The sequence below is a fragment of the Oryctolagus cuniculus genome, chromosome 2 (assembly GCF_051225735.1).
Source record: "Oryctolagus cuniculus isolate XC-2025 breed Fujian yellow rabbit chromosome 2, ASM5122573v1, whole genome shotgun sequence".
Taxonomy (NCBI): domain Eukaryota; kingdom Metazoa; phylum Chordata; class Mammalia; order Lagomorpha; family Leporidae; genus Oryctolagus; species Oryctolagus cuniculus.
In genome coordinates this window covers 92,870,875-92,895,989 of record NC_142868.1, presented here as the reverse complement: position 1 = coordinate 92,895,989, position 25,115 = coordinate 92,870,875, and the positions used below count along the sequence as shown (strand labels likewise).

At 42.9% G+C, this 25,115-nt stretch overlaps 1 protein-coding gene across 1 annotated transcript in view; it reads right to left on the bottom strand.

Moving 5' to 3' along the window:
• The window catches only part of ADAM18 (ADAM metallopeptidase domain 18), a 58,642-nt gene extending 34,668 nt beyond the window's left edge, over positions 1 to 23,974 (bottom strand). Inside the window, exons 1-6 of the mRNA XM_070069672.2 lie at positions 23,869 to 23,974; positions 23,355 to 23,431; positions 6,849 to 6,904; positions 3,754 to 3,832; positions 2,665 to 2,741; positions 845 to 1,019 (exon numbers count right to left, since the gene is read on the bottom strand). Coding sequence (XP_069925773.2) covers positions 845 to 1,019; positions 2,665 to 2,741; positions 3,754 to 3,832; positions 6,849 to 6,904; positions 23,355 to 23,431; positions 23,869 to 23,923 — 519 coding nt within the window. The 5' untranslated portion in view covers positions 23,924 to 23,974. The remainder of the gene's footprint in view (positions 1 to 844; positions 1,020 to 2,664; positions 2,742 to 3,753; positions 3,833 to 6,848; positions 6,905 to 23,354; positions 23,432 to 23,868) is intronic.
• Positions 23,975 to 25,115: the final 1,141 nt, after the last annotated feature.

Sequence of the window (25,115 nt, the reverse complement as noted above, 5' to 3'; positions counted from 1 at the left end):
TTGACCAGAGACCATGGAAAGCAGAAAGTGGTGGACTGAAATAGGGAAAGTGCTGAAAGAAAGAAACTGTCAACCGATTGTTCTGTATCCGGTCCATCAGAGAATCTGGAGAGTTGAATAATACATAAATGATGAACTATATTGGAAGATACAGTCAGTCAGCATGCAGAGCTACATATTGAAATATTTTTTAAAAAAGATTTATTTAGTAATTTTGAAAGTCAGAGTCACAGAGAGAGACGGAAAGACAGAGAGCTCTCCTTTCTGCTTGTTCACTGCACAGTTGACTGCAAGGGTGAGCATTGGACCAGGCTGAAGCCAGGAGCCAGGAGCTTCTTTCGGGGTTTCCCATTTGGGTGCAGGGGCCCACACACTCGGGCCATTTTCCACTGCTTTCCCAGGACATTAGCAGAGAGCATAAACGGAGCATATGGGACATGAACAGGCATCCATATGGGATGCCAGTACTGCAGGCAGCAGCTTCACCCACTACACCAAAAGGCTGCCAACTTTTATGTCAAAATATTAAAAGCAATGTTTCCAAAGTACTAGAGTAACTGTGACTCTGTTCTTATATTGACAAACTTTATATTTGACAAACAATAGGTGTTCTGTCTGAAAAATGCAGAAAACACAGAAATGTTGCATAATATAACAAAAAGCACAAATCTTGAAATATAATATTATATAATGTTATGCAATTTGGATGTTTCACTTCAAGATATGAAAAGGAGACAAAAAATTCAACATTGCTACTTGGTAGCTACGGCATTTCCTTTTGTGATCGTGAAAAGTCTGTAGAAGTATTTTGCTGGTATATCACTACATCAGAATCACTAGTTACCTGGGAGCTGAAATGAACTTTGGAAGGCTGGTCTTTCTGCCAAACAGTGTAATTTCCTGCTGACAACGGTATTTCTGGATCGTCATTTTTCACTTGATAAACTATGTGCTCAAATCTTGCCGAAGCTGCTAGTGGTTCAATTCCATAGCTGACATTCTCAAACTGGAGAAATCCCCTGAAGATTCAGAAAGCAGTAACTGCAGAAATCCTGAGGAAGAGGCCACCACGCTGCAGTCTGACACGCTACACCGAAGCAGAGACCCCAGAGGAGGCCTCGTCTTTGCCGGTCCTCCGTGAATTTTCCAGTCTCCCAGTCATAGCAGCCAGTGCATCTTGCTCAACTTTTAAAGAAGGCAGCAAAGCCCACAGTATTTTCTAATTTGTAGATAGTAATCACACCCTTTTCAGATAAATTAAGGCCATGGTCTGCCAGGAACCAAAGGGTTTGTTGAGAATTCCAAAAATAAGGTTCCTGTTCTTATAGAGATTCGAAGAGAAAACATTAGATATGTGGTAGAGCAGACTGGCAGCTGGGAAAAACACATTCAGGGGAGGTCAGTATCACAAGTCTACATGGATAAATTCTGGAAACTAGACAACCAAAAGGAAGTAAAAGAGAGCCATCCTGGATCCTTCGTTCTCTTATGAACTTACCAAAAATAAGCTTCCCAGCATCAGTGAGAATCTCTCTCATCCCACCCTTTACCTCTGAGCAATCTTCTTAATTCGTTATTTTTTAAAGGTTTGTTTATCAGAAATGCAGAGTTACAGAGAGAGAGGGAGAGACAGAGAAAGAGAGACACAGAGTGAGAGTGAGAGAGAGAGAGAAAGAGAAATATTCCATCCACAAATGGCTGCAATAGCTGGAGCTGGGTCAGGCTGAAGCCCGGAGTCTGGAATGCCATCCAGGTCTCTCTCCCAAGTGGGAGGCAGGCACCCAAACACTTGGGCCGTCTTCCACTGCTTTCCCAGGGGCATTAGCAGGGAGCAGGATTGGCAGTGGAGCAGCTGGGACAGTAGTTGGTGTTGCAGGTGGCATAATGTTGGCCCTTCTAAATTAGTTATTTTATGTGTGGTGTTAAACTGAGTGCATGCTATGTGTGTTTATATATACATAAATGTAAAATATAAATATATTAGATTTAACTAATTTATGCCATTTTCCATAACTATTCCTCATAACTGACAGAGTGCAATGATGACATTAGGGAGATTTTTTTTTTTTTCTTTGACAGGCAGAGTGGACAGTGAGAGAGAGAGACAGAGAGAAAGGTCTTCCTTTGCCGTTGGTTCACCCTCCAATGGCTGCCACGGCTGGCGCGCTGCGGCCGGTGCACCGCGCTGATCTGATGGCAGGAGCCAGGTACTTATCCTGGTCTCCCATGGGGTGCAGGGCCCAAGCACCTGGGCCATCCTCCACTGCACTCCCTGGCCACAGCAGAGAGCTGGCCTGGAAGAGGGGCAACCGGGACAGAATCGGGCGCCCCGACCAGGACTAGAACCTGGTGTGCCAGCGCCGCTAGGTGGAGGATTAGCCTAGTGAGCCGCGGTGCCGGCCTTAGGGAGATGTTCTTAAGTTTCCTTCTATGGAGCTATCCCCTCTGCACAGTATTCTGGAACGGTGTTTAGAACTCCCTGGATTGATTCCATTTGAGCGAGCACTTAGGTGTAGGTGTTAATATAGATGAATGTAAGGCCATCCTAAGAGAATCCCTCAGATCTGAATTTGCCCTCAGCCTTCCCAGGTTTCCTATCTGCTAGCCACTGAGTTCATTTTAGAGCATTACCAACGTCCTCCACGTACAGAGATTCTCTGTTACCTGAGACCAGAGCAGATACTGAGGGTCACAGCTGAATCTGGAAATTCCGCAGCATATCCTTGGTAATGGCAGTTCGTCTGAAACACAGTATGGATGAGTAGAGCCAGGAATTCTTTCCGAGAGAGTATACTGTACTTTAGCAGACTCAAGATATTAAAGGCTTAATGACATCATGGATCATAAAGAATTTTAATGAAAAACTTTCAGGAAAAGACGTTTACTTTGAAGCCTAGGTGTCCATGAATATTCTCTTGATAGAAAAAAGACATAAGCCTCAGCCATTCTCAATCTTTGCCCAAAAGATAGATAAACACTGGAATGTATTCCTTGCCCTTGAATCTCAATTGGGTCTCACACCCCATCACCTTCATACCTCACCCCTGCAATCTTTCACAGGTTCCCAAGGCCCCTCACAGTGGCCACATCACCTGAAAGACCAGTTTCAGGAATTCCTCTCCACCTGCTAGCCCACCCCCACCCCCACACCTAGCCCTCCTAATATATAAAAAGGCCAGGCCCATGGGGACCTGGCCTTCTGCCATGTGTTCCATCAATATGCATGCTGGCAGTTGGTCATGCACCTCCACAAATTTATTTTCTCTGAATAAATTCGATCTGGCTGTAAATTCATACACTGCCTCCACTCTATTCTGCGGCTCTTTTCCTAACACAATTTCATTCGTTTATTTATTTTTAATTTGTACGTGTCTCATAAATACATTATGTACATAGTAATTCTTCCCATAGTGACTCCCTCCTACCCACTCTCCCCCCACTTCCTGCTCTCTCCCTTGTTTTTATTCCAGAAAGAGAAATAAAAATAAAAAAAGAACAAATGGCATAAAAAAAATACTAAGAGCAGTGTTCCTCAATTATCTGTACAAGGTTGATCTATGTTCCTAACACTCTTGGTTTCATCTCTAGCACAGGCCACTGCTATGCGCCACAATCAACCCTAGGTCAGAGTTCTATAGGATAAAACATTTGTATTAAACTGTTAACATGGAAAAAATTATCCTAATGGAAATGACAAGTCCATTTCAACTGGAAAACATGCGACAAAAAATTTCTAAGACATCTGACTCTTACTGTAAAATACAAAGTTTCAGAAGGCAAATCTCTGGTCTCATTTTGTGTATAAATCCGTAGGTTCTGGGGTAAGAATGAGCTAAAAAAGAACAGAATAAAAGCTTGTCACAGGTTTAATATGAATGTACACACTGAAATAATCAAAATAAATAGTAAAATAAAAAATATTAGAAATAAACAGAGCAGCATTTAATTTGGGCAATTAGTATGGTGTAATAGTTGAAATTCATTGGTGTAGTATTTCAAAGAGTTCAGGCTTTCTTAACAATGTGACAGACTGTGTAAGTCTTGTGTGAATGAAATAACCAAGTGATTGAATATAGCTAGAAAAAAAATGAAGAACAGTGTGGGGAGCAACTCGGACTAGACTAAGTTACTGGAATTAAGACTTATTTTATGCATCTGCTCTCCCACAATATGGCGCTGAGAAGGGAGAAACAGCTTCTACTCAGCTGCCTCCAGTTCAACCAATAAACTGTAGGACGTGCTCCTGATTGGAGGAGAGCAGCATACTCGGCGTGTGGGCAGCCGAGTTGGGATTGGTGGAAGAGGACTATAAAGGGGGAGAGAGACAACATGCACCAGGAACATCTAAGGGGAACATCTATCTGAAGGAACACCTGTGCAGCTCCCGAGAGAGCCGGCGGTGTGCCGCTCCCCCGCGGAAGTGGGGAAAGTGGCCAGGGGGAACCGCCCTTCCACGGAGGTGGAAGGGACGGTAGCCAACCCGGGAAGAACCAGCAGCAAACCCAGGAAGGGCCGAGCAGACAAAAGAACAGCGCAGGGTCCTGTGTCGTTCCTCCACGAAGACGGGGAGCGACAAACAGCACTACAGAGGATTCTAAGACTGGAGAGAGGAGGAGGTGACATGGGCTAAGGCAGCTAGCTGAGGGGGAGGTCGCAGACCATGAGCCCCTGCCCCACGTGATTCTACCTGCCTACTTGTTAATCAAAACTACCCCACATCTGCTGTCTGTCCTTCACCTGGATCCTGTGGGAAGTGCCAACCTTATCAAAAGGTAGGTAGTTGGGAGGGGCCCTTCTTTCCTTGGAGACCAGGGGGAGAGGAGGCATTGAAGGCACCCTCTCTCTACCTCGCCTCCCCCACCCCTTTTCTGCCTCTGGCCCACTCCATTGCTCAACTGTGCAGATGCGTGAGTGTGTGTGTGTGTGTGTGTGTGTGTGTTTACCTTCTCACCCTTTAAATGAAGTTTGCCATTTTGTCCTCTCAGTAAAAGTCAAGGCACTTGGATTCAAATTAGACCCCACCCCTCCCACTTCAGAGGAAGAGAAGAAAAAAAGAAAGGAAGAACAAGAGAGATCACAAAGATACAAGTCGAACCTGAACTAGGAGTCTGTGGCACTCTATGAGCCAAATTAAGACATTATTTTGCAGAAGAGACATTCATCAGCTTTACCAAATGCTGACAAGTGCCAGGATAAAATGAAGACTTAAAACCAACTGTATCAGGAGCTGGCATGTGGGGCACAGTGGCTGAACTTTTGCTTGGGACATCAGCTTGCCATATTCTAGTGTAGGAGTTGGAGTCTCCTGTCCTCTGGCTGCTTGCTCGCCTGCTATGCTCCCCCGGAATTTATGACCTCCTGCCCCCCACCAGCTCCCCTGGGACTTATGGCCCGGTGCTTCCCGCCAGTGGCTCCCTGTGCCATCCCCTTTGTGTGGCCTTCCCCCCACATAACGTATATAGCCTTTACATTTAAATGAACCAATGAACATGTTAGGTCCCAGTACCTTGCCATATAGAGTAAGAAGGTAACCAAATAGGAGATGACCTGCACCCTTGCAAGTGTGAGGCTACAAAAACCTCTCTTATGCAAATGAAGGGGCCTTTTGCCTGTGCACTGCTAAAGGGCTGTGTGCGGGTAGGGGGTCCCAGCCGGCTGGTAACAAATACCGCGACTGTGCCTTGTGCATTGATTGGAAAATTCGGACACAACACTAGTACCCGGGTTTGAATCCCAGCTCTTTAGTTTCTTGCAATTCACATGCTGGAAGGCAGCAGGTGATGGCTTGAGTATTTGCGTCTGCTACCCACATGGGAGCCGGAGATGGAGTTCCAGATTTCTGCCTTTAGCCAATGCCAGCCCTGGCAGTTGTGGGCATTTGTGGAGTGAATCAGCAGATGGGAGATTCCTGTCTGTCCATCTGTCTGTCTGTCTATCTATCTACCTACCTATCACATCTAATATCTCTCTGCCTGCCTTTCAAATCTCTGTCTGCCTTTCAAATAAAATAAAAATAAGCAAAATAAAGCAAAAGCGATGTTAAAAAACATGAACACTGACGATCATGTAAAAGAATTCTTTTAGTGCAGTTGCAAAGATGTGAAAGGCTAGTGTGAGAATAGTAAACTTGAATTAACTGGGGGCACTCATGAATTAGGTGAGAATAAATCTCCTTATCGAAGGATAAGGCAGACAAAGGGCTGTTGCTATAAACACTTTAAAATAGACCAGCAGAGAAGAGGCTGCTTGGTTCTGCTTCTTTGAAGTGCTAATAGATGCAAATCAGGACACACATAGCAGCTGATTACTGCCTGCAGTGAGGGTGGGCCCAGGTTAATAGTGAAAAGACTGTTATGCAGGCTTCTCTCTGGGGAGGAAAGAGCCTGGCACTGGTTTAGAGCTGAAGGTGGCAACACGTCATGGAGTTGTTGAAAAGGGTGAACTTCACATTTTGGTGAATTTTGTATGTAAAACATGTTTAAGAAAGTTGTTAAAAATAAACACATAATAAAATGAACACCACTGCTTGAATTTTCCACCAACAGCATAACAGTGCTTGATTTCACATCATATTACCTGACATGTAACTCTCAGACCTTGGGTTCAGTGGCTTCTACTTAACTGGAGATTTTCAATAAGTTTCTTACTTATTAATATGAAAATACCAAGTGGAATAATTTAAAAGTAAGATTGTCATAGATTAATATTCAAGACTTAATGAGTCTTAAATTGAAAAGTAGATTCATGAAAAAGCATTCATGAATTGAAATACTGTACAAAAATTTTAAAAAGAGCAAAATCTAAATTTGAAACCATCATTTGCTTAAAGAGAAAAGTCGTTATCTTACTGTTTTCTGAGATGCAGGGTGCATGGTTTCCCATCAATTGTGATAACGTAAATCACCTGAGATAAAGCAAATGAATAGATTGTTTAGTAAATCAGAAATAGGTATGTGGTGACTTTCAAAAATGGAGTACACTTTGAAAAAGATCCAATGTTAGCATTATCAGTACTATAATAGTTGCTTATGTTTAGAAATTCATATATTTTACGTAGTTTAGAATGACAGTGACATTTTATTTTTAAAGATTTATTTATTTACTTGAAAGAGTTACACAGAGAGAGGAGAGGCAGAGAGAGAGAGAGAGAGAGAGAGGTCTTCCATCCTCTGGTTCACTCCCCAGTTTGCTGCAACAGCTGGAGCTGTGCTGATCTGAAGCCAGGAGCCAGGAGTTCTTCTGGGCCTCCCATGCAGGTGCAGGGGCCCAAGGATTGGGACCATCTTCTGCTTCTTTCCCAGGCCAAAGCAGAGAGCTGGATTGGAAGCAGAGCTGTGGGGACTCGAACTGGTGCCTATATGGGATGCTGGCACTGCAGGCGGTGGCTTTACCCGCTACGCCACAGCACCAGTCTCATAACCCATATATATCTTGAAAGTCATATGTATGTGTATATGACAAGTATATTTAGCAACTATTAACATGTAAAATCTGAAATTATGATTTATTTGATTTAGTAACTATTCACATATAAAATCTAGAATAATTACATAAATATATGAGAGGGAGGGCAGAGATTCAGCAACTATTAACATAAAAATATAAAATGATGAGGGAAACGGGCTCTAGAGGTTGAGCAGATGAGAAGCCAGTGATACAGCTGAGGGATCAAAGTCCTAAAGTAAGAGAGACTGAGTGGTGATAATGTTCGTCGTCCTGGTGTTTTGGCATCCAGGAGTAGAAGGTGACTCTATGGAATATTACAGAAGGATTAATCCTACTCCGTCCCTGCATGAGGCAAGCCCACAATTCTTTTATACAGCCATCAATTTCAAATGAGGTCTTTGATTCTAAGCTGGGACAGGGTCTGCAAGTTTGGTAGAGAGAACTGAGCAGCACTGCTTCCGGCTGGGGACACCCAGAAAGCACTAGGAGCACATAAACAGGTGCATAGGGGTGTGGGTGACTATGCACAATCAAGCTTTCCAGGCCTAGACCTCAGGCCGCACACGGTTAACGAAACCCTAACGTATCTTACCTGGATGCTTTGCTTCTTTCAGATGCCAGCTACTCACCTGTGCAAAGCGTGCTCTTGTTTCCACCCAGGATAAGTTCAAGCCCTCCATTCTCCTTCAGCATGTTTCTCAAGAAACAGCACTGTTGGCGACTCATAAAAAACAAGCGCCCTGTTGCTGGGCCCAAGGTCAGTGTTGGTGTTAGTTTACTCCTGAGTGCTCTCTCTCATTCCCGCTGTGCCATTCATCAAGTGTGATAGGTGAGATAGAATACTATTTCTACACTTCGTAAGGCTTGACTAGTGGTTGTCATATGCTCATCTCGTTTTAAGTATTTCATATGTCTCAAACATATTTGTATTTCATTTGATTCTCATTAAGAACACAATTTTAATTCTGGGAAAGGAGGTAGATGAGATGAAGTGTCGAGTGAGCGTTAGGGCTGAGAGGGGCCGTGTGCTTTACAGGCTATTACACTGCGAGTGTGTGAAGTCTGCACAGGTCCCCCTGGGAGAGGAAGCAAGGACCATTAGTAAAAACAATGTAGACTACAAAAATTCTCCTTTTTTTTGTTGTAAAAGATTGACATAACTACTTGGATAATTATAAAACATGGCTCAACAATTGTAATTACAGATTTATCCCAGGAGAAAATGCATACATGTGTGCTGAAGCACTCTAATATTAGCTTCCTTCAACATGTAACAATATCCATATGCCCGCTAAGTGCGATGTTTAACCATAATAATTTCTAAACACAACAGTCTGGATGTACTTCACAAAAATGAAATGTGAAAAATCTTAGAAACAGAAAAAGCAGTGGACATAATGTTAATACACTGCAATTCTAAACATAGGCAAAGTAATGGCGTTATTAGTCAAGACAGGAGTTAAATAAACAGAAGGAACAATAACCTGACTTGTATCTAAATATTCGGTTTCTAAATCTGGGTGCTGACTTTGAAAGTGTGTTCACTTCTTTAAAATTGAGTTTTATACTTAAATACAAAATATTTTTCTAGTTATTAAAAAGGAAATGTGTAAAACAGTATTTTATCTTGCCAGTTAAAGACAAAATGACTTTCCCAATCACTCAGGGCAAAAAAAAGAGTCATAGTATTTATTTAAATATATTGAAAAATGATTGCAAAGTTGTAAAATATGACACCAGGAATATTTAATATGAAACTAAATGTTTTCATGTATTCCAAAATGGACAATTAAAAATAAGTGAGGGAGCTGGTGAATGGCGTAGCAGGTAAAGCTGCCGCCTGCAGTGCCGGCATTCCATATGGATGCTGGCTCGAGTCCCAGCTGCTCCTCTTCTGATCCAGCTCTCTGCTGGGGCCTGGGAAAGCAGCAGAGGATGGCCCAAGTCCTTGCGTCCCTGCATCCATGTGGGAGACCTGGTAGGGGCTCCTGGTTCCTGGCTTTAGATTGGCGCAGCACAGCTGTTGCAGCCAATTGGAGAGTGAACCAGTGGATGGAAGACTCTCTCTCTCTCTGCCTCTCCTCTGTATAACTCTGACTTTCAAATAAATAAATAAAATCTTTTAACAAAAGAACATATAAAAAAAGTGAGGTAAGAATTAAATTTAAACAGTTTAAAGAAATAGCAGAGTAAGCCATAGAAATTAAAAGAAAGAGAACAATCAAGGTAAGAATAGGATTATTAAAAAGAAAAGAAAGATCAGACTTCTAAAATATACAAAATTAGGGACATAATAATGGATAAAGCAGGAAGACACATCTGTATAGAGCTAATTATTAGAACATAAATATTTTGTGTAAGACCAAGTCATGAAAAAGGACTACGATTATCCTTTGACGTTAAGGACAAGACAGCTCATCTCTAGCCGGCGCCGCGGCTCACTAGGCTAATCCTCCGCCTTGCGGCGCCGGCACACCAGGTTCTAGTCCTGGACGGGGTGCCGGATTCTGTCCCGGTTGCCCCTCTTCCAGGCCCTTCCAGGCCAGCTCTCTGCTGTGGCCAGGGAGTGCAGTGGAGGATGGCCCAAGTGCTTGGGCCCTGCACCCCATGGGAGACCAGGATAAGTACCTGGCTCCTGCCATCGGATCAGCGCGGTGCACCGGCCGCAGCGCGCCGGCCGTAGCGCACCGGCCGTGGCGGCCATTGGAGGGTGAACCAACAGCAAAGGAAGACCTTTCTCTCTGTCTCTCTCTCTCACTGTCCACTCTGCCTGTCCAAAAAAAAAAAAAAAAAAAAAACCCTCATCTCACTGAACACTGAATGGCAGGACAAAGAGTAAAAATCTCAATTAATTAAAGTGTTCAAAAGCTTCAACCAATCAGGCACTTAATTTAAATTTTTTTTTAAGGTTTATTTATTTATTTATTTGAGAGGTAGCGTTACACAGAGAAGGAGAGACAGAGAGAAGGGTCTCCCATCCACTGTTTCACTCCCCAGATGGTGGCAACGGCAGAAGCAAGGCCAATCCAAAGCCAGGAGCCAGGAGCCTCCACCAGGTCTGCCACATGGATGCAGGGACCCAAGGACTTGGGCCATCTTCTACTGCTTTCCCAAGCCATAGCAGAGAGCTGGATTGGCAGTGGAGCAGCTGGGACTAGAACTGGCATCCATATGGGATGCTGGCACTGCAGGTGGACTTTACCCGCTACGCCACAGCACCGGCCCCAGATTATTTTCTATTTGATAATACTCTCAAGGACTGACAGAGAAAAACAGTTTTTTTCTGGTGGACTATGATTGCTAGTAATTATATTTCCACATATAAGTTTTCTAGGACACTCATTTCATGTCAGAGATCATATATCCAATAAAGAAAGCCGACAGAAGCAAAAGCTAATAGGCAAAATAGAAATATAAGTAATTATTTAAATAAATATTTGAATAAAAACTATAATAGAATTACAATCATGAAGGCATGAGATAGCATAAATGGGTATTATAAAATAAACCTGTTTAACATGATCACATATATAAAAGTCAAACAGAAAATATGAACAAGCAACAAGTGACTATAAAAACCCTCAAACAAGGCTGGCGCCGCGGCTCACTAGGCTAATCCTCTGCCTAGAGGCACCGGCACAGCGGGTTCTAGTCCCGGTCGGGGCGCCGGATTCTGTCCCAGTTGCCCCTCTTCCAGGCCAGCTCTCTGCTGTGGCCAGGGAGTGCAGTGGAGGATGGCCCAAGTGCTTGGGCCCTGCACCCCATGGGAGACCAGGAGAAGCACCTGGCTCCTGGCTCCTGCCATCGGATCAGCGCGGTGCATCGGCTGCAGCGCGCCGGCCGCGGCGGCCATTGGAGGGTGAACCAACGGCAAAGGAAGACCTTTCTCTCTGTCTCTCTCTCTCTCACTGTCCACTCTGCCTTTCAAAAAAAAAAAAAAAAAAAAAAAAAAAAAAAAAACCACCTCAAACAAGCACAAAAACATGCTAAATAAAACTTTAAGAAATGCAAATATAATGATGCAAGCCAGAGAAAAACCAAATGATTGCTATATTCTTGCTTTTATATCTCATGATTTGGCTTTTCATATCCAAACTACATATAAATAGACATGAGCTTAGCAATATATTTTTGGCAATTGTTCCTCTAGAAAAATACTAAAACAGATACGTATTGTGGGTGTTGCAGATTAGTAACAGATGCCGTGTTACTGAGAGACAACAACTCTTAGAATCACACTAATTGTTTTACCTTGAAGAAATCATTTCTATCCTAGTATGATAATTATGTGTGTGTGTTTGTAGACATTTTATTGTCTTTGACTGATGTTTAGTTAATCAATTTGGAAATTAGTATTAAGGTATCTCACATAACTATTATCAGGAAAATATTACCTGATATCTTATGTGGAGTTGAAAAAAAAAGCAGATCTCACAGAATTTTAAAATACTGGGGCTACTGCCGAGGTACCACAGGCTAAGCTGCCGCCTTTGATGCTGGCATCCCATAGGGACCACTCCACTTTCAATCCAGCTCCCTGCTAATGCTTCTGGGAGAGTAGCAGAGGATGACCCAAGTGTCTGGCCTTCTGCATCCATGTGGGAGACCAAGAAGAAGCTCCTGGCTCCTGGCTTTGGTCTGGCCCACTCCTGGTTGTTGAAGCTATTTGGGGAGTGAACCAGCGAATGGAAGATCGATTTCTTTCTGTCTCTCTGTCTCTCTGTCTGTCTCTCTTGCTCTGTCACTCTCCCTCTCTTCTCTTTCTACTTCCCTCCCTGTAAGTCTGCCTTTCAAATAAATAAATCTTTTTTTTTTTAACAAAAAAGAATTTTAAAGTGCTAATGATGGCCACCAGAGAATGCAGAAGGCATTAGAGAGGAAAGGATGAGAAAAGTTCATTGTCAGGTACCAGGACACAGCTAGTTAGGAGTAAGAAGCTTGGGATTCTATTGCATAGCAGGGTGATAATGTGAATGTACTATATATTTCTCTTTTTAAAAAATCAAGAAGAAATTGTTTTTGATGTTTTCCTTATGAATAAATTGTACATTCTTCAAAGGATAAATATTTATTTTGATTAGATGTTACACAATGTACATATATAATGAAACATCACATCATACTCCATAAATATATATACGATTTTTGTATGCCTGTTAATTTTTAAAACAAAATAGTAAGAAATATCCACCTATTATTTTTATGTGAAAGGAGTGATTTTCAGAAATAATTATTGATATTAAGTTGAATATTCAATGAATTAAAACTTAAATCCATTACATAGAAATAAAATAAACTAGGAAAATATTATGCAAGTATTAATCCATATGGAGAGCAAAAACAGAAGTTCTAATATGTCTCCAGAAAGAACAATGAGAATGGGGAAGCATTCATAGTTGTCTGTTTAACAAAAATGGATTTAACATACTTGTTGAGAGGTCCTTGTAGGAAAATTCCAAAGCAGGATTTATAAAAATCTGTAACATCCATCACTGTATAAAACTCAAAGATTCAAGTTGTCTTAAACTCAACTGGATACTAAGGAAGTAGAAAAGCCGGCGCCGCGGCTCACTAGGCTAATCCTCCGCCTAGTGGCGCCGGCACACCGGGTTCTAATCCCGGTCGGGGCGCCGGATTCTGTCCCAGTTGCCCCTCTTCCAGGCCTGCTCTCTGCTGTGGCCAGGGAGTGCAGTGGAGGATGGCCCAAGTGCTTGGGCCCTGCACCCCATGGGAGACCAGGAAAAGCACCTGGCTGCTGGCTTCGGATCAGCGCAGTGTGCCGGTCGAGGCGGCCATTCGGAGGGTGAACCAATGACAAAGGAAGACCTTTCTCTCTGTCTCTCTCTCTCTCTCTCTCTCACTATCCACTCTGCCTGTCAAAAAAAAAAAAAAAAAAAAAAAAAACAAACCTAAGGAAGTAGAAAACTGGCTCAAGTAACTGGCATAGAGTGAGTCCCTGGATTTTTGCACCTCTAACTGAGCGAAGTTGAAACTTCCATAAAGTAGCCCACCTCTGGCTGCAGGTGAGCAGGGAGGCAGAGCCTGAGTGCTAACTCTGGGACTGACGGAATCAGAGAGACGGAGCCCCTCACGCTCCATAGGAAATTATCATCCCAAATCCCCATAATCATGGGCAAACTGGGAAGAAAAAAATAACTTGCATTTTAAACCTAAACTGATTATTGGTATAGCACGTTTGAATTTGGGATCTAACACAATATATTGTCTGCAGAAGCAAAAATACGAACAGTCTCTGAAGCAATATGACATAAACCAGAAGATTCACAGGATAACGTGGGAAATGGCTATACTTACAAGAGATCAGGAAGATTAACGCCTTGCTTTCTGATCTGGACAGATCACCCAGGCAGCATCAACAAAGAGGCAGCAGAGTTAAACTGCACCCAGATCAGCTGTCCTAACAGACGTCTGCAGAGTACTCCATAGAAAAGCTGAAGAATGCACATTCTTCTCAGTAGAAATGAGACATTTTTGAGAATGAAACAAGTCTCAGCAAATCAAAAAAAAATAGAAATAATAAAAAGTGCTTTTTCCCACCACAATGATGTAAAAACAGAAATAGGGGCCGGACTGTGGCACAGGGGGTAAAACTGCTGTCTGTAGTGCTGGCATCCCATATGGGTGCCAGTTCAAGTCCGGGCTGCTCCACTTCCAATCCAGCTCTCTCCTATGGCCTGAGAAAGCAGTGGAAGATGGCCCTAGTGTTTGGGCCCCTGTAACCGCGTGGGAGACCCAGAAGAAGCTCCTGGCTCCTGGCTTCAGATTAGCATAGCTCCAGCCATTGCAGCCATTTCAGGAGTGAACCAGCAAATGTGGGACCTCTCTCTCTCTGCCTCTGCTTCTCTGTAGCTCTGCCTTTCAAATAAACAAATAAATCTTAAAAATTAAGATTAAAATTAAAATTTAAAAAAGTAGAAATAACAAGAAAAAGTTTAGAGACTACCACAAGGATAGAAAAATTAAGTATGTCAATTCCTGTAAAACAAATGACTCAAGGAATAAATTTTAAAATTTCATAAAACAGAAGAAAAGGAGACACAACATACCAAAACCTTTGGGATACAGCAGGAGTCTGATGAGGGGAGTTTATAGAAATCAAGGCGTACATCAAAAATTCAATCCTGTTAAGAAATAGGCAGCAGGATCTGAATATAGACATTTAAAACATTTTAAGATTTATTTTATTTATTTGAAAGAGTTACAGAGAAAAGAGAGAGAGGTCTTCCACCCGCTGGTTCACTCCCCAAATGACCACAGTGGCCGGAGCTGAGCCAGTCTGAAGCCAGGAGCCAGGAGCTTCTTCTGGGTCTCCCACATGGGTGCAGGGACCCTAGGACTTGGGCCATCTTCTACTGCTTTCCCAGGCATAGCAGAGAGCTGGATTGGAAGTGGAGCAGCCAGGACTCGAACCAGCTCCCATATGGGATGCCAGCACTACAGGCCGGGGCTTTAACCTACTGTGCCACAGTGTGCAGCCCCTAAAAATTCTTTTAAATTTATTAATTTTATTTACCTGAAAGGCAGAGGAGGAGAGGAGGGGAGGTAGAGACAGAGAGATGGAGATATCTCCCTTGTACTGGTTCAATCCCCACATGCCTACACGGCCAGGGCTGGACCAACCTCAAGCCAAAAGCTCTCATAGGACTGTCAGGGATGTAACTACCTGAGCTACCACCTGCTGCTCCTAGGGTGTGCGTTAGTAGAAACTGGAATTGGAAATGGAGTCATGACTCAAGCCCAGGTACTATGATATGGGAAGCCGGCGTCCCACATAGGGTCTTACCGGTGCTCCAAATGCCTACTCATATTCTGCTTCTTTCTTGTAGACTAGTTAAACGCATTTTCTGGGTTTCTATTTTATCATGCACTATGCTATGTAAGTTTATATCTTGTGTTTCTTTTCTGTTTATTATGTAAATCATCTCACTGCAATAATTTTATTTATAATAGTTATCCATAATGACTAGGTTAAATAATTTGATGATAATTGAGACTAAAATCAGCATATATTTTTAAACATTTCAAAGATACTTGCAGTGTGTACTTTTTATAGTGTTTTGAAGTAGTAATCATTATACTTATATTACTTTTCTACTATAAATAATTAAAATAATATTCTCATGCAGGACATATTCAGGTACCAAAAGATATTCTCATATTATGAAATCCTAACTTGACACTGCATCTTTTTTTCTCATCCTAAATTCAGGATTCTGGTATGCAAATGAGAAAAATGTACATTGACTCACTTCCAATTTATACATTAAAATCAGTAATTCACAAATCATGGACTTGTACCATAACAATTTTTTTATAGCCTATGCTACAGCCGAGTGAAATGTACCATTGTGTCAGAGTATCATAATTTGCTGTTCACTCCATTGAAACCTTGTTTCCCACAGCCCTCTGTGGTACTCTAGACAGAATGGTGAATGAAATGGAATTCCATGAGCAGAATGCCAATCAAAATTGAGCAGGTGGGGCTGAGATACCGCACAGTGGGATAAGCCACTGCCTGCAGCACTGGCATCCCATACAGGCACCGGTTCAAGTCCCAGATGCTCTACTTGCTATCTAGCTCCCTGCTAACGTGACTGGGAATGCAGCTGGGTCCTTGCTACTATGTGAGCGATCTGGCTAAATCTTCTGTCTCCTGGCTTTGGCTTGGACCAGCCCCTGTCTTTGCAGCCATTTGGGGAGTGAACCAGCAGATGGAAGATCTCTGCCTCTCTCGCTCTCTCTCTTTCTCAGCCTCTCACTGTCACTGTTTCTGTAACTCTTTCAAATAAATTGTTTTTTAAATTGAGGAGGCACCTATTCCTCCGTAACAAGATGAGAGGACAGAAGACAATAAATGAATTTTCCATACAGGTAAATTCAACTTTTTTATTGTAACCTTCTTATTTTTATTACATTAAATACTGATCATTTTATTAAAAAACCAGAAAGCTCACAAATCCATACCTTATTCTAGCACCTGAAAGAGTTAGAAAAATAAGAACAAAACCAACCCCAAAAAGTAGAAAAAATTAACAAAATTAGGAGCACAAATCAATAACACAGAGACTAAACTAGCAATACAGTACATCTGTGAAACAAAGAGATGATTCTTTGAGAAGATGAAATTGGCAAACTCTTAGCTCAATTAACTAGGCAAAAAAGAGAAAGGAATTCATAACATAAGAGATGGAAAGGACACATTATGACTAACACCACAGAAATACAAAGGATTGCAACAGATTATCATGAAAATTATTTGATAGCAGTTTTGATAACGTAAAAGAAATGAACAAATTCCTGGAAACATACACCTTACCCAGACTGAGATATCTATGAAGAGAATGCCTAATTAGGTCAATACAGAGTAGCAATATTTAATCAGTTATTAAATGTCTCCCATCAAAGAGAAGCTTGGGATGCAATAGCTTCACTGCTGAATTCTACCAAACCCTTACGAAGAATCAACAACACGAATGATCAGATTACTCTAACAAGTACAAGAGAAGGAAAGTCTTCCAAACAGCATTACCTTGATACCAAATGGGAAAAGGATACAACCAAAAAAGAAAGCTACAGACCAATATCTTTTATAAATGTAGATGCAAAAATCCTCAGCAAAATTCCACCAAAACCCAAGTATATTAAAAAGATTTTCCACTCTTTTCAAGTGGAATTCATCTCATGGAAGCAAGGATGTCTTCGCATTTGCTAACCAATGAATGTGATTTCACCACATTGAGAGAACCAAGGACTAAATCATATGATCATCTTTTTTTTTTTTTTTTATTTTTTTGGACAGGCCGAGTGGACAGTGAGAGAGAGAGAGAGAGAGACAGACAGGTCTTCCTTTTTTCCGTTGGTTCACCCCCCAATGGCCTCCACGGCCGGCGCGCTGTGACCAGCACACCGCGCTGATCCGAAGCCAGGAGCCTGGTGCTTCTCCTGGCCTCCCATGGGGTGCAGGGCCCAAGCACTTGGGCCATCCTCCACTGCACTCCCGGGCCACAGCAGAGAGCTGGCCTGGAAGAGGGGCAACTGGGACAGAATCTGGCGCCCCGACTGGAACTAGAACCCGGTGTGCCGGCGCCGCAGGTGGAGGATTAGCCTAGTGAGCCGTGGCACCAGGCAAATGATCATCTTAATAGGGGCACAAAAAGCATTTGATAAGTATCCTCTTGTGATCAAAACTGTGAACACATCGCGTATAGGAGGAACTTATCTCCACCTAATAAAAGATAGATAGATAGATAGATAGATAGATAGACAGACAGATAGATGTAAGCAGCTAACATGAAACTGCATATAGAAAAGTTGAGTCTTGAAGATCTGGAGCAAAGCAAGAAGCCCACATTCAACTTGTGTTCAGCATAGTATTTGCTAAAGTATTTAGGTGAGAGACATAAGTAAAGGGATCCCTACTGTGAAGAAGGAAGTGCCCATTTGTAGGTGACGAGAGATCTGCTATATAGGAAACCACAGACTCCACCATGTTGAAGCTACAGTTGTATTAAATATTAAGCATATGTTACACAAACATTTTTTCTGAGCATTCATGTGAAATGTAGAACCATTTAAATTTTTTGTATGTATTTTTCCCAGCTATTTCATGAAGAGGGTGAGCAAAAATGTTAATCCTTTTCAACAATGATTCACGGAGAACAGTCTGTGGACAGTGGATGTGATCAAGCAAGCCTGCTCCTCGGGCGGTTGAGGTCAGCAGTGGCCAAACAAGCTGATGATCTAAACTGAGATTCTTATGCAGTGAAGGAAGGAAAATGTCCGGGTCACACTACTGCATCATAGCTTGGAGCTTCTGCAGGGAGGAAACGGTTTTCTGATTTTAGGGCTAATCTTTGTTTAGGTCTGGCTTTTCATTCCCTGACTTGGAACCGATCTTTGACATCACTGGTTTATTCTTCTGGCGTTTGGGCTGTATTTATATATTACAAAATAAATGCTAAATTCCTTTAAAAACAAAAACAAATAAATTAAATACCTCGGGAAAAAGTTACTCAGGGAGGTAAAATAGTTCTATAATGAAAACTATAAATCATTGATGAAAGAAATTGAAGACATAAAGCAATGAAAAAATTTTCATGTCCACATATTGGGAGAATCTGTATCATTTAGATGACCAAGATGACCATGCTGCCCATGGTGATTTACAGATTTCCTGTGTGCCCTATCAGAATACCTTTCACAAAACCAGAAAATACACTAGTGAAATTTGTGTGAAACTACAAAAGACTCTGAATAGCCAAAGACATTTTTAGCAAAAAGAATAATAAAGGAAGCATTACACTACCTGTCATTCAAAATATACTATGAAACTATGGTAATTTTAAAATATTTTATTATTTTTGAGTTAACATTTTAATTTACATTATAGTCAAAGGATTGTTAGCTCCATTAAATAAAGAGTTCAACAAATAAAAAATGAAGACAATAGTCTAGCTAGAAAATACAGCTACACTAATCAAAACAGCCCTTTATTGGCTTAAAAACAGAAATGTAGATCAATGAAACAGAATACAGACTCTTAATGTAAACCCAAGCATCAACAGCCAGTAGATCTTTGACAAAGGAGATAAGAAAATACACTGGATAAGTGACGGGCTTTCAATAGACTGGATATCCACAAGAAGAATGATTCTAGACCCCAAAACCAAAATCAACACAAAATAGATAAAGATCTTAATGGAGGACCTGAAACTGAAAATACGGGAAGACAACTTAGGGAAAAGACTTCCAGACTTTGGGATGTACAAGGATTTTGGATAAGATTCCAAAAGAGCATAAAAAAAAAAATTTTTTTTTAAATATATGTATGGGATTTCATCAATCTAAAAATCTTCTGTGCAGCAAAGGAACCATCAACAAATTAAAGAGACAACAGAGTGAAGAAAAATATTTCCAAGCTACACATCTACAAGGAGTTAATAATCAGAGTAAATAAGAACTCAAACTCAATAAAGCCTCATACTATGACCAAATGAGAAGTGGATCCAAACAGACACTTCTCAAAGGAAGACATACAAACGACAAAAAGGTACATGAAACAGTGCTCAGCATCATTGATTACCAGGAAAATGAAAATCGAAAACACACTATGCTTTCATTTCACTCCAGTTAGGTCAGTTATCATCCCAAAGACAAAAGATAGCAAATACTGGTGAGTGTGTGGAGAAGAGGGCGCTCTGTGCAGTGTGTGGTATGTAAATTAGTACAGCCATTTTGGAAAACCAAAAATAGACTTACCCATGCGATCTAGTGATCCACTACTGGGTATATCCTACAGACCTGAAATCTCTCTGTCAAAACAACCTCTGCAGTCTCACGTTCATTGCCGCAGTACTCACAATATCCAAGAGATGAGAAGAATCTAATTTCCTGGCGGGTGAATTTCCATACAGAGAATGTGATAGTCACATATAATGGCATATTATTCAGCCTTAGATAAGAAAGGAGCCTCTAGCATTTGAAACAAGGATGAACCTACAGGACATAATGCTAAACTAAGTAAACCAGTTACAGAACGCAACACACACTGGATTACACTTACATAAGGTCTCTGAATGACCACACTTGCAGAAGAGAATCGAATGGCCGTTACCAGGGGCTGGGGAATGGGGAAAGAGGACATGGTTGCTCAAGGGATCTAAGGTTTCAGTTATTCATCACGAATAATTTCTAGTACTCTGCAAGTTGAGAACATGGTGTTGATACATTTCACGTTCTTGCCGCAGAATGACTGAACAGAACACAAGGACATTTTTGAGGGGAATTAGTTCAGGACAGTGATTGTGGTGATGGTGTCATGGCGAGTGTGTGTACAAACTCATCAAAATGCATTGGCGAGGCCAAAGCAACTTCTGCTGGCTGACAAGGACACAGCAGGTCTGTCTCAGCAAGGCCTGAGCAGGACAGCTGCGGTCCTCTGGGTGGTTTTAGGTTTGTTGGGAACTGCACTCTGCATAAGAAAGCCGGAGCTTCCTGGTGGTCCTGCTACTGATTGCTGCATTCCTAATTGTAGGGAAGAACGCTTAGTCTCATAATCCCCAAAATGTCCATCACTTTGTAGAATTTTAATCAAGCAGAATGTTAGTGTAGGAGAAGGGGTGATGCTTTATGCAAGGTTGAGCTGCTTGTGGAAAAGAATTAAAAGGCAACAGGCTCCTTGGTGTATACTTCCCACTAGAACAAAGGTAAATGTCATTAAAGCTTTAATTCAATATGTGCTACAAATACAGCAATGGTTAGGATGTCAAAACTGTGGAGTAGATCTCAGAGAACCTTAAATAAGTGCAATAAAGAAATTAAAGAATTACAGAAAGAACTGCAGAGAGGGGATACATTTTAAAAAGGGCCTGCTTTGAACTTGGGCCTTCTGGTAAAGATTAGATTAGGAAGGTACTGTTCTAGCTTGTGTAGCCAATTTCTGCATAGCTCAGCAGCACTCCAGGCTTTGGCTTGTGTGGGCAGCCCATTTCTCGCACCTGTCTGTGATTGTAACCCATGCTATGAATGTGCCCTTGAAAATCAAAGAAATTGTAATTAGAAAAAAATGGACAACAGACTTGTTATTGTGAGAAAAAAGAATCATTATGTGACTTATGATATAAAAATAAAGTCTGGTGCCCGAGAGCCAGAGCCATGCCATGGGCCTTGCTGTGAGTGTCTCTCATTTCTTCGTGCGCCGACACCTCTCACACCTTGGGGCCCCTGGACTGGCTGGTGCTGGTCTCCGGCAATGCATACATTAGATAATTACATTTTATATCAGTTATACCAATATATGACATCAGAAAGTATTTTCTTATTGTAAAAGTCGTATCGATAATGCCACATAAATAACAGCAAAATAAAAGACAAGCACTTATCTCTTCATGTTTTCTGTAGTAACAGCATTTCACATCCTGCAATGTTGCTATATGTCTCTTATTTTTTATTTTATTTTATTATTTTTTAATTTACTGACCAACAGTAATTGTACCTATTTAAGTGGTACAATGTAAAATATTTTGATACATGCATACATTTTAATGATCATATTAGGATAGTGAGCATCCATTGCTTCACATTGTCAAGGTTTCTTTGTAGTGTGAATATTCAGAAGTCTTCTAGCTGTATGTCTCCTGACAAGGAGTAAGCAATGTGAAGGCTAAAGTGATCACTCAGTTGTAATGTATCACAGTAAAAGATTGGAAGAAAATAACTGACAAAGAATCTTTCCACAGAGAACACCTTATTGCAGTGGAATTGTAATCAATATTAAAATTCAGAATCTATGTGCTGACACTTCAAGATTTTATGTCCCTAACATTTTCTAATTTCCTTTCTGGAAAAAAATGTACATGTATATGAATCAGAGAATACATAAAATACATCTTTATCAACATATTATACATATACATATATAGCCATAGCCACAGCCACCCTCCTAGCTACATCCTAATTAAGAGACTTAGTGTGAGAATTGTTACATGAAAATACTTTACAGCACCTCTGGAAGGAAATTATTTATCTCATTGTAATTTTGCAACACAATTTCACATATATTTTATTTATTTTACTGTAACTGTTCATTAGGTAAGTTCCAATATTGTTCATGGTAGATTCTTAATATTGTATGCCAAACTGTTAATGGTTTTTAATTTTTCCTTACTCTTATTTTCAAATTTGCTCCTTCAATGTGAAAAAATATGTAGGAATAACATATTCATCTCATCATTTTATTTTTTTAAAAGACTTTATTTATTTATTTGAGAAGTAGAGTTACAGACAGTGAGAGGGAGAGAGAGAGAGAGAGAGAGAGAGAGAGAGAGAGGTGTCTTCCTCCCACTGGTTCACTCCCTAATCGGCCACAGCAACCAGAGCTGCACCGATCCGAAGCCAGGAGTCAGGAGCTTCCTCCCGGTCTCCCAAGCAGGTGCAGGGGCCCAAGGACTTAGGCCATCTTCTACTGCTATCCCAGGCCACAACAGAGCTGGATCGGAAGTGGAGCAGCTGGGACAAGAACCTGTGCCCATATGGGATGGCAGTGCAACAGGCAGAGGATTAGCCTACTGCGCCACGGTGCTGGCCCCACATCTCATCATTTTAACCACATGGAAATCTAAACTCCAGTATTGTTACTTTAAGTTTGCAATGTGAAAAATTTTAATTGTGCTAAGTATTGTATTCTAGAAAATATTCAAGATCAATTGCCTCCAATGTAATCATTCTTTGTACAGCAAAAAAGCACTTACCGGTTAATAGTCACAAATTCTATTTTGTACTTAGTGTATTTAATTTACATTACTTATTTAATGTGTATAAGTATATATTTGTAATGTAAGAAATATAAATGTATATTTGTAATGTATAAAGTTTAATATACATTATTTAATGCGTATTAATATATACATTATATTCAATATACTTACATATTTGTAATTTATTTAATTTACATTATTTGTGCCATTTTATTTTTAGCACAGTGGGCACATACAGCCTTTTTTAGTTTTCCTTTTTCTTTCTTTTGTCCTTTGCATATTACTACAGACTGTGATGCTTCCAAACTCCAAAATTTTGCCTAGGTCCAGCCATGCCGTCCTTTCCTGGGAGCCAGCACTGGGTTGTGAGAGTGCAGACTGGAGTCCGCCACGCACACAGGCGCGTGTCCTGCTGACTCCCTGTGAGGCTCCCAGGCGTGGAGGGTCAGAGGTTTCAGGACTTAGCATGGTGAGGGAGCAGGGCGTAAGGAGAGACCTGCGAGGGCCAGGGAAGCGGCGCCGCGACAACTGCGCGCTCGGCCGGAGCCCACAGACCGCGGCGCCGCCTGCCCACGCGTGGCGTCCGCGCCGCCTCCGCGTTCCGCACGCCCGCCGCGCCGCCTCCACACTCACCGTCCTCCCGGGGGCTGCACTCTGCGCGGGCCTCAGCCGCCGCGGAACCGTGACGCGCAGGAAGACGCCCCCCGCATCTGCAGGAAGAACAGGGCTGGCTGCGGGGTCTCCCGGCCTTTCCGAGTCAGGCCTCGCTCCCGTGAGGCGTGCACAGTGGAAGTAACGCGGCGAGCAGCGCTGTGCTTGTGGCCCCGCGCTCCTGCCCACGCACAGCTGGCCCTGGGTGTCCAGGGGCCCCTCCTGGCAAACCACACACCCAACCATCCAACCATCCACCCGCGAAATCTGCGGGTGCAGCTCAGGGCCCTGAGGGCCACTCCGCACCCGCACTTCCCCCCGCAGAGCCGGGCCGCCAGGCCCAGAGCAGACGCCTCCGTGCGCCCTTGCTCCGTCTCTTGGGGCGCGGGGTGACAGGGAGGAGACTCCAGCAGGGGGACCCAGGGAAGGCCATGGGGTGCGGAACCCAGCCCTGTCCGCAGCCCAGGAGCAGGCAAGGGAGGGCCCGAGGACCTACCCTGACGGGCGCGCAGCTCTCCAAGCCCAGCGATCAGCGCCAAGAGAAGGAACATGGCTGGGCGGGGCGCAGGGAGCTCAGCCCAGGACCAGGACCGTTGGGCCTGCCCTTGGCTCGCGGGCAGGCGCTGGGCCACTTGGGACGACAGCGCGCTGCGCCCGGGGCCTGGGAGCAGGGGGGCTGCGGACCCCCGGTAGCTCTGTGGACTCCATGGGGCAGGGAGAGGAACCAGCAGACATGGCAAAGCCGTCTGTGCACCACTGATTTGTCCTAAAAAGGTGTGAACTGTGGAGACTCCTCCGGAGTGAATTAGGGCCCAGAGGCGAGCTTTCCCTCTCCAGGGTGGGGCTTGGAAGTCCTTTGTGTTCCCTGGAAGGCTTTACCTACTGTGGTGGGCCAGCAGTTGTCACTGTTATTAGTGGCAATTTCCTGCCTGGGACTCCTGATGCCATTCCCTTTGCGCTTGAGGGGAAATCAGACTACAGGGTTGGGTCTTGGTGAGGCATTGACAAAGCACTCCTCTGCACCTGTGTAGCTTGGTTACAGCACCACCACAGAGACACAGGACAGCTTGCAAGTGCAAGCCACCTGCTGTGTCAGCAGTTACTCTAAGCTCCTGCTGAGAAGCTGCAGAGATGGGACAGCAAGACAAGGAGGGCCCCACTGACACCACTGTGGGCAGAGTCCCTAAGCCCCCCCCCCCCGACATTCAGACCAATGTGGTCCCACCCCCAGTCACCCTGGGGCCCACCCGGCTACCTCTCTGCTGCAGGTGTGTCTGTGCAAGACGGGACCTGCCCCTGCCAGGTATTGGTAAACAGGGGAGCTGACACCTCCCACGTGTTTTAAACAGGGCAGGCCGGAGAGCACACGGCCCCAGATAAGGTAGTGGTGGTGGGTATGAGGGTCAGTTGTGGTACAGCCATCCCAACTAGTAGTTTTCTTTGTTTTTCAAACAAATGGTTGAGATGTAAATCAGTTACCTCAAGTTCACTGGTGTACTGACTACAACTGGGACTGGGCATTTGGCCTGGCGGTGAAGTCACCACTTCCGGCCCCTGCATCACCTGTTGCAGCATAGTTCCTGTCCTGATGGTGCTCCCAAGTCCAGGGGCCTGTGGGGAGTGAACCAGCAGATGGGAGGTTGCCCTGTCTTTCTGCTTCTCAAACAATAAAAATTAAAGGGATAATTTCAAACAGATTTTAGTTCAGACAGATATGTGCAGCCACTACTCCATTTAGCTTTT